Here is a 10,384-nt window from a genome sequence, read left to right as displayed (position 1 = left end):
CCATCTGCATTGTGCTTCACCTTATAGACCCACTTGCAGCCAATTGCATTCTTGTCTTTACACAAAGGCACCAATTCCCATGTAGCATTTGCTTCCAAGGCATCCATTTCTTCATTCATGGCTTTCTCCCATTTTTCTTTTCCCATGGCTTGCTCAAAACAAGTGGGTTCTGGTTCTTGTATCACTTTAACCATATAGGCATATTGAATGGCTGTAAATCCATCATATTTCATCTTATCCACAAGATACTTGACTCTGGTAGACCTGCACAAAATAGGCTCACTACCAAGTGCTCTCAAAACATCCCTGGTCTTCCTTACTCCAGGTGTAACAACAGAAGGAATACCCAACTCATCATCAATGCTATGTTTTAAGCCACTGGATTCACCATCCACATAAGAGTGACCTGCATTCACATCAACCATGGGCTGATCTACTTTCTCTTTTCCTTTTCGTGATACCTGCATACCACGATCTGCATTGCTTTGAGGAGAGTCTCCTGATCTTAATTTGCTTGTCCATGGCGAAGTATGTAAACCATTGCTAGAGGACATTACACGTCCACTAATATTTTGTGATTGCTGTTGTGAATTCTGTGCAGCATTACCGTTTTGTGCATCTACATCATCAACCACATTTATTGGTTTATACCAGCTGCTCATCTCATCAAAAACAACATCTTTGCTTACTGTAAACTTACGAGTAGAAGGGTTATAGCATCTATACCCTTTCTGCTATAGAGAAAAACCAATAAAGATGCACTTCTCAGCTTTTGGATCCAACTTGGATCGCAACTCATCTGGCACATGAACATAGGCAATGCAACCAAAAACTTTCAAATGAGAAATATCTGGTTTCCTACCAGTATACCTCTCCTCTGGTGTCATGCCATGTATTCCTGTAGTGGGAGTCCTGTTCATTATGTAGACTGCTGTAGCAACTGCTTCAGCCCAAAAAAAATCTGGCAGGTCTTTTTCGTTGAGCATGGCACGAGATACCTCTCCAATATGCCTGTTTTTCCTTTCTGCAAGTCCATTTTGCTATGGGGTATGACTGCATGAATATTGCTGCTTTATGCCATGCTCTTGCAAGAACCTTGCAAACTCATTTGAGAGGTACTCTCCCCTCCATCTGACCTTAGGCATTTTATTTGCAAGCTTGTTTCTTTTTCAACCATAGCTTTAAAGGCTTTGAAATGCCCAAGCACTTCACTTTTCTTTTTCATAAAATACACCCAAACTTTTCTACTGTAGTCATCAATAAAAGTGACAAAATAATGATAGCCTCCAATAGATGCAGCTTTAGTAGTCCACACATCAGAGTGGATTAATTCCAATGGCCTCTTACTCTCTTGAACATGTCTAGGAAATGGTTTCCTTGCCTGTTTTCCAAATGGACAGGCTTCACATATCTTATGCATTTCTACAACCTTGAACTTAGGCAATCCTACAATAATATTTTGGGCCTACATTAATTTAAGTCGCTATACATTAACATGACCAATGCGTTTATGCCAGATATCAATATCTGCAACTACACCGGTCCCATGTGCAAACATTGCTGCACTCAATTTAGGCATGTCCGCATCCAACGTAAACATCCTGCCCTTCTTCTTTCCTTTTGCTATCAAGCGACCTTTATTTTTCATATCCTCAACAAAGCAACCATGAGGACTAAATCTGACCTGCAAGCCCTGCTCAACCATTTAACCAACAAAAACCAGGTTCTTGGTGATGTTCGGAACATGAAATACATCAGACATGTATTTCTTTTTCCCATCCTGCATAGACAAAGGAATTTTACCAATTTGCAAAATAGGATGTGCAGTATCATCACTAGTCTCCACAAATCCTGGTTTTTCCATTTTCCCTGCATCCTGCATCCATTTTGCATGACCTGTCATGTGGTTTGATGCACCTGAGTCAACATACCACACATCATTGCTTTCTTCTGCACTTATCACAGAATTGGTCATGTGCTGCACCATAAACAAATGCTCATTTCTGTCATCACCCTGTCTACTAGAGGATGCATAATTGCCTTGCTGCAATTTTCCATTCATAATGTCATTCTGCTTTTTGTAGCAGTCTTTAGCCATATGACCCATTTTACCACAATAGTAGCATTCAACATTGCTGTTTGCATTTTGGCCTCTCTGCCATCCACCACAACCTCTTTGGCTCCCCCTGCCTCTAAGGTTACTACGTCCTCCTCCATAGGACTGGTTTTCTTGAATTTGCTGCATATTTTGATTTCTGCCATGGCCTTCAGATCGGCCTGCTCTACCTCTGCCTCTACCTCTTCGAGCATTTGAGTAGAAGATAGTTTCTTTTGAAGTTCATCCTGAAGAAGATGCACCACCATTTCTCTGCTGTTCAGAAATTAGAAGAGCAATCAACTCCTCAAAATCAGGAACTTTTTCACGGATGGCAATGGATGTCCGGAACTGTGCATAATCCTTTCCTAGACCATTCAAGGTCACAGAAACTAAATCATCATCTTCCACTGGCGACCCAATGGAAGCAAGTGCATCTGCAATCTTCTTCACCTTTATGTGGTAGCCATTGATGCTCATATTTTCTCTGTGCACATTGTGCAACTCCTGCTTGAGCTGCATTTTCCTGGCTTGCATATTTTGCTGTACATTTTTGCCAAAGTATCCCATGCCTCCTTTGGCGTGCTTGCATCTTGAATATGCACAATCATAGAATCTGAAATACTGATAGACAGCCAGTACATAACTTTTCTGGCTCTCTCATGCCAGCCTTTAAATGCCTGCATTTCCTGTTCATTGGGAACATTAGGAAGAACTGGTTCTTCTTCATTTCTTGTAATGAACTCCCAATAGCCTTTTCCCATAAGAAAATTCGTCATTCTAAACTTCCATGCTTGGAAGTTGTTCTTGTCAAGCTTTTCAGTGACAATCTGTGAAAGAGAGTTAGACGCCATCACAGAACACTGTAAAATATTCTGTCACTGCAAAAAACACAACTTCTACCTCACAAGGCAAATCTGCAAAACTGACGAAAGTGGTATTTGACCACACAGTCACTTCCTAGTGACGATTTTGCATCAACAGGCAATAAGAATGATACTGTCACTTCCAATATCTCTGCGCATAGGCACACGATGCAATTTGAGCGACAACTTTTCACCGACCTGCAGAACAATGGTCGCATAGCCAAAACAGGCCACTTTTTTGAGTGCCTGTGGAAAAACTTCTGCCACTAAAACGAGCCCCGAAACGGCCTCAAATCAAAAAAATAATGTCATAGCATATACTACCCTCTCGCCGCACCACGAAGGGCATCTCAATCTGAGACAGTGCACTCTTGTACTTTCTAGCTGTGCTACCTGCAGAGATTTGCTCCCAAACTCGAAAAAGGAAAGCAACACTGATCCTCTTACCAAGACACTCCGAACTTGGTTTGCTTCCTTGAGCTCCTTACCACGAACCGAGCTCTGATACCATGTGAAGAGAGTGGGAGAGAGGTAAGGAGTCTCACTTGTAGCTTTCTCACATACATAATGGGGGAATACACACAAAGATGGAGGCTGAAAACAGTTTTCCTCTTCTTAGTTGTGAAAGCCAAAAAACTCTCTCTTACAAAAAGGAATAGATGAACCCTATATGTGGGTCTCAAACCAAACTCAACTAACCTAGGTGGCATACTAACTGATCCACTAACTAGAGTACATAAAGATAGCTGTCATCCAGCTATTATTCATGGGCAGTGTACCAACCGCATCTGCAGCTAACAAGTCGGTGACATAAATGCACAACGGTCACCCTGGCATATCACGAGTGGCGCTTGATATCTCAACACTCTGCAACTCCTGTCGGAGCATTAGGTACTGCGGCTAGCTACAAACACGGTCATGGAGTCCGTGTACATTCCAACTCACTATGGTCCAGCTCATGAGGACGAGGGAGTCGAGAACAAGGCTCTCCTGTGAGTGGGTGCCTGTCCTAGAAAGACTGGCTTGTGTGATTTTGCCAGGGGTTTGGAGGGCAAGTGGTCAATGTTTGTGCAGCATCGTACTAGGGTGGATATCGGCTCAATACCAATCTTCCGTGCCCACTTCATCATGAAGGAGGCTTCCACACAGAATAACTCTACACTCATCTGAAGAGGCCAGAAGTGTGCCTGCTCCACCTTTGCCCCCATCGGCAATCTCATAACTCCTGTCGCCAAACCACACACCGGCTCCTCGCGCGTAACTGAAAGTTCACCTCTGCACCATGGGCATACCAAAGATCTAGTCCATGTGGTCCCATCCACTCATCCATCATGACCATTAACTAATTACCCAAAATAGCATCAAGCACCTCCAAAGACCACTTCTCCAACCTTGTGGAGGCAACTAGAAACCTCCAAACAAGGTGTGTCTGAGATCCCACTGCACTGATCAAACCCCCCTTTCGGGGCTGAAGGACCACGAGCGTGACCTTGTCAAAGCGAAAGAAGCTGCTACTGAAGCAGAGAGGAGAGCGGCAGGAGAGGGAGAGGTAGGGATGTGGGGGACAGAGGGTAGGGGATGGGTGGTGAGAATGACCATAGAAGGGGGGGCTGCAAGGGGGAGGGGGAGGGGGAAGTGAAGAGGAGGAGGGGGAGGGGTCGAAGGGGTGGGGGAGGGGCAGGAGGAGGGAAAAGGGTGACCTCAGGCCCCCTACTGATCAGGCTCGTCGGGGCTCTAGATTGTCTCCTCCACGACCCTCGTTGGGCTAGTGTCTGCAGCTTCCGCCATCGTCGCATTTGGAGCTCCTGGGGCTCTCTACTGCTGGAAGGGTGGGTGTGGAGGCTGAACTTCCAAAGATGGAGGATCGGCTGGGATGGGCAGTGACCCCTGCTGCTAAGGGAGGTGGCTCTTGATGTTCCTCTTTCGAGGCCTCTCAGTCAACCCTGTCCCTCTCCTTGCAGTTGGCCCTCTGTCTAAGGCGTTTGCGGGCATGCTTTCTTGGTTGCTTTTTCTTTTTAACTTGTGTCCAGTTCCCTTCTAATGGGTAACCCATGGGGTCTAAGACTCCTACTGCTCCTACCTGAGAGGGCGCTGAACACAGGCTTGCTGACTTTGCCTACTACTCTATGGAGGAGGGGGGGGAGGTGCACGAGGGAGGCCACGAGGGCAATCTCTGGCGAGGTGACCCATCTGTCTGCATCGAAGACATTGGCGTGGTAACCCAAAGATCTCCACCCTCTGGTGAAGTGTTCCCCCTTCCAAGGTCTCGAGAAGGATCAACTCTGGGAGGGACTCCGGGCTCTCCACCACCACTCTGATCCTGGGGACTCCATCATCTGCTAGAACGGAGGCGGTCGTCTGTGGTGGGGACTCAAGCACTGTGCCAAATGCCCGACCAATGGAAGGGAGGATGGCTCGACACTCCTTGGGGAGCCCCAGGAAGCGGAGTGTAACCGAAAACCGTGGAACATGGTGTAAATAGAAAAGAATATAGAGCATTTATTTTGAAAAGTAAAGAGCAATACAAAAACTCAATCAAGAGTATACGAATATCACATGCGAGACAATCTAGATAAGCATGTCAAAAGATCAAACAACACAAGCTAGAAATCAAAGGTACTGCTACCTTGATGAACTTAGATGTTATTTGCTTACAAGAATCTAAGTCAAAGTTGTTATAGACTTTCATACAATCAGGTCCTTTACTTGCATAAGAGACACAATTTGCATAAATGCTTTCATACTCTACAATAAGAAAGAATTGAAATCATGATCACAAGAGTCACAAAGGAAAACCAAACTATAACATAATCACATCATAGAAGTTTTAGTCAATATACTGATCACACCTCAGTGAAGATTTCAAATGATGTCCACATTTTAATATTTAGAGATTTTAGCATAGACATGAACATAAAAATATCAAGCTTTTTATTGGAAGATGATGCAAAAACATACTCTTAGCTTTCAATTCCAACAAGCTAAAAGTACATGCTATGACCACATCTGGTACAACAAGTTGGGGAGCCAGAGCATATTAGAGACGAGCTTATATTAGCATGACTTACAAATTTATTTGACGGTGCTGTAAACCATAAGGATCTATAGTGGAATTGCCACCTAATAAGCTTTAAAGAAACATTAATGAGATTAAAACAATTTTTTTATGGCTTTTAATTTTGGGTTTGAGGCCAAAGAATGTATGTATGTTACTATCACTTAAGAAATTGCTCCAGTATTGGCACTCACCCGTACACTAGATGCGAAGTTTGCATGCTAAAAATATGTTGTGCATTCCTAAGATGGTGTGCACACATAGCAAACAATGCACAATTGGTTGGAGCTCACAATTAGCTCAAGGCATTTATTCAATCCTGACTACGTGGAAGGAGCTCTGTGTGTGTGACAATTGGCGAGTTTCATTGGCTTGTGCATCAAGGTGTGTAATGCTTTGGATTGCTCAAGGAAGATTGAAGCCATTGGGACCCATTAGAGAGAGAAAATGGGCTCTACCTCCAAAATCAGGATGTACCAACGTTGCATTGAAGTTACATTTGGCCTTCAAATGACTCTAGTCACATAAGACATTTCAATCCTGTGGTTTTCGCCAGACTTTCAACAGCTGGGCTCGATTTTTTTTGTTTTTGTTGTTTAACGTGTTTTAGCCGATTTGTTAGCACTGCCTTCCAGGCAGCGCTCTAGTTATATTTTTATTAAAAAGTGTCCCACACACTTTGTTGCCACCTGGCCCCCTACTATTTTGGTTCTTTCTCTCTGACACACACACTCACTCACACACACTTTCTTTTTTATTAAACACACACTCTCTCTCACACACACAGTTTGCAAATCATTCGAACTTTTTGGCCCTGCAAGGGTCCTAAGGAATGACTTGGTTAGTGAGTTACTAATCAGGGCCATAGTTTTAAAGTTAGTTCATTTGGTCAATTTGACCTTGCAAATTATGGTTAGTATGAGGCTTAAGTGTGGGTTAGTAGAAGTTTAAGGGCTTCTAATGTGTTCAAGGTTTAAGGTTTTTGTTTGCTTGTGGAGGTCCTAAATGTTTGTCTTTTATCCTAAAGCTTTTGTCTTTTGTTAGGTAATTCTCTCTAAAGATGGAGGCTCTCTTTGTCTCTTGTATGACACCACATTTATATTACTCTTGCCAAAATAGGCACGTCCCCACTTTTATTTAATGGCCCTTCCACCACACACACACACACACACACATACCTTTTCACCTCTTTTCTCTCCTCTCTTTCACTCATCTACCTTTCTTGATATTCCTTCACCTTCACTTGCTTTTTCTATTTTCCTTTCCTTCCAATTTACATCTATAGTTTCCCTTCACAAGTTATTCGAATATTTATCGAGTTCATCACAAGTGTTGGAAATTAATCATTCATTAATCTTAACAATTGTTTTCCTTGGACAGAACCAATTGAAGGCAGTGCTCACGGGTAATTGTACTCGCTTATTGGTCTTCTTTGTCCTCGTTTTTAGTTTATCTGACCTCGTTCTCTCTGCTGCCTTATGGGATTCAAGTCAAGTTGTGCTTTCGAGGCTGCAGTCACCCCCCTTTCGTGTAGTTGATGATCTCCTCCTCAGATGAAGGAGATTACGGAACTGCATACCTTTATGGAGAAGTTTATAAACGAGCTTCTCGTGTTCAAAACCAACAATTTGATGAATATGTATGTGAAGCGTGGCAGCATGCTCAATGCTCGTCAGGTGTTTGACAGTATGCCAAAGCGCAATGCGGTGTCATGGAATATCATAATCCTTGGGTATGCCAAACAGGACGATGGTCGTCAGGCTTTGGAGTTGTATGCACGTATGCACGAAGAAGGTGTGGAACCAACTGATCGAACCTTCCTTGGTGCATTGAAGGCTTGCTGTAGCTTGGCAGAGTTGGAAGAGGGCAAGCAAGTGGAAGGAAAATTTGTGAGAATAACGTGCTTGGGGAAAGGTAGAGCAATACATTCCCAAGTAGTAAAGAGTGGCTTTGAGTCAGATGCATATGTAGGAACTACCTTGGTGACTTTGTATGCCAAATGTGGGAGCTTAGAGGATGCTTGGCATGTTTTTGGCAAATTGCTTCATCGCGACGTGGTAACATGGAATACCATGATCCTCAGTTGTGCTGAGCAAGAAGGTAGTCCAAGGGCTTTGGAATTGTATGCACGAATGCACAAGGAAGGTGTCCAACCGAATGATCGGACATTCCTTGGTGCATTGAAGGCTTGCAGTTGTCTAGGGTGCCTGGCGAAAGGTAGAGGCATCCATTCTCAAGTGGTAGAGAGTGGTTTGGATATGGATTTATTCCTGGGAAACATCTTGGTGGATATGTATGCGAAATGTGGGTGTATGGAGGATGCACGGCGTGTCTTTGATGAACTGCCTTGTCGTGATGTGGTTACATGGACAAGCATGATCCTGGGGTATGCTGAGCAAGAAAACAGTGCTCTGGCTTTGCAATTGTATGCATGGATGCACAAGGAAGGGATCCAACCAAATGATCGAACCTTTGTTGGTGTATTGAAGGCTTGCAGTAGCCTGGGAACAGTGGTGGAACAGAGCACGCAAATTGAAGGGAAACTTAATAAAATAGGCCAGGTGGCTAAAGGTAGAGCTATCCACTTTCAAATAGTAAAGAGTGGGTTTGAGTTCGATGTATTTGTGGGGAACATTTTGTTGCATATGTATGCTAAATGTGGGAGCATGGAGGATGCTCGGTGCATCTTTGATGAATTGCCTCATCGTAATGTGGTTACGTGGAGTTCGATGATCCTGGGATATGCTGAGCAAGAAGAGAGTGTGGAGACTTTTAGGCTTTATGCACAAATGCAAGAGCAAGGTCTACCACCAAACATGTTTACCTTCATTGCCATCCTGAAAGCATGTAGCAACACAGCAGCTTTCAAAACTGGAAAGGAATTGCATTCCCAAATTAGCAGTGTTGGTTTCCAGACTACTGCAATTGTTGCAAACTGTCTCATTCATATGTATGCTAAATGTGGGAGCATGCTTGATGCGCAACTGTTGTTTGATGCCCTTCCCACAAGGGATCTTGTACGATGGAATGCATTGCTTGCAGGATATGCCCATCAGGGGGAAAAAGAACTTACATTTCATTATTTTGAGAGAATGAGGCAAGAAGGCATACAACCAGACTCTGTCACATTTCTTAGTCTTCTTACTGTATGCAGTCATGTGGGTCTAGTAGCCAAGGGCCAGGAGTACTTTAAGGCTATGAGCAGCCAGTATGGCATTATCCCAACGATTGAGCACTACATCTGCATGGTTGATCTTCTTGGTCGTGCAGGCCAAGTAGAAGAGGCAGTTGTGATAGTGGAGAAGATGCCTTTCCAACCTAATCTTGTTATATGGCTGACTGTGTTAGCGGCTTGTCGAAACTGGACAAATGTAGAGGTTGGAAGGCATGCCTTTGAAAATGTGGTGAGATTAGATGAAAAACTTTCTTCAGCATATGTTTTGATGGCAAACATATATGCTGATGCTCACATGGAGGAGGAGTACGATCGAATTGAGGTAATGGAATGGATGAAGCAAGGACAGAGAGGGTGGGATTGATCTTGGTGGAATGGTGCATACTTTGCAGTGCAAAAACTCCGAAAGAAAAAACATTTTACACAGAGCTGAAAAATATCTTTTCCAAATTGAGGGAGTGATGATTAAACTGAAAATGCACCTTGTGGGCAAAGTGAAAGTCTAGATGTCACTTGTGCCCTAATCAATGCACCAGAGGAGATCGTAAGCAGTGAAGATAGGACCATGAAATCTTATTTGTAGAGATGTGGTCGCATTCACAATGAAGATGTTATCATGGAGACAACAGTGGATTTTATCTGACTACAGTGTCCGTCCCCTTGTGATCTGTCCCGCAATGAAGTCTGCTGTCCTTACGAGAGTTGTGGTTGGCTATTGCAAAATGGCAAGTCAATCCTATTCTCATCTTGCAAGAAAGATGGGAATATATTGATGGGACCACCACTCCTAGACCAACAACGATCCCAAAGATGATCCTGCATTGAGCATGGGAGAATTATGTCGAAAAGTGAGTCCAGAGAGTTACTACTTTGGGAGATGGTTGCCTTATATGATCTGGGGAAGAATCAGGTTCCATGACGATTAGGGAGCCAAGTGCAGGTGTTCTTCCTTTTTAGAAATTTTTAATGGCTGCACAAACAGGCTGATCCAGTTTCCTCTATTGACGTGGCGAGAATTTGTGATATACTTGTCCACATCTGTACGAAGTACTTCAATTCAAAACTCTTTACAAAATCATAAATCTCACACCCACGTGAGGCACTCTTGCAGTACCAATATCCTGTATGTGGAACCTAGGAGTACTTAAATCCAATTTTGAAACAACCTATATTGGTTCCAATCATATACTTTT

General features: G+C 43.5%; 1 protein-coding gene across 1 annotated transcript; it reads left to right on the top strand.

Annotated features, from left to right (window-relative positions):
• The first annotated feature begins 7,599 nt into the window (after positions 1–7,599).
• LOC147886279 (pentatricopeptide repeat-containing protein At3g02330, mitochondrial-like) lies at positions 7,600–9,555 on the top strand. The gene has a single exon (XM_087395079.1). It carries the CDS (start codon positions 7,600–7,602, stop codon positions 9,553–9,555), a length of 1,956 nt encoding a protein of 651 aa, XP_087251205.1.
• Positions 9,556–10,384: the final 829 nt, after the last annotated feature.

Source organism: Dipteris shenzhenensis, chromosome 24 (genome assembly GCF_047967505.1).
Source record: "Dipteris shenzhenensis isolate YYH24624 ecotype China chromosome 24, Dip_SZ_1.0, whole genome shotgun sequence".
NCBI classification, from domain to species: domain Eukaryota; kingdom Viridiplantae; phylum Streptophyta; class Polypodiopsida; order Gleicheniales; family Dipteridaceae; genus Dipteris; species Dipteris shenzhenensis.
Note: the sequence above shows the minus strand (reverse complement) of the source record. Positions and strands in the feature narration are given on the sequence as shown.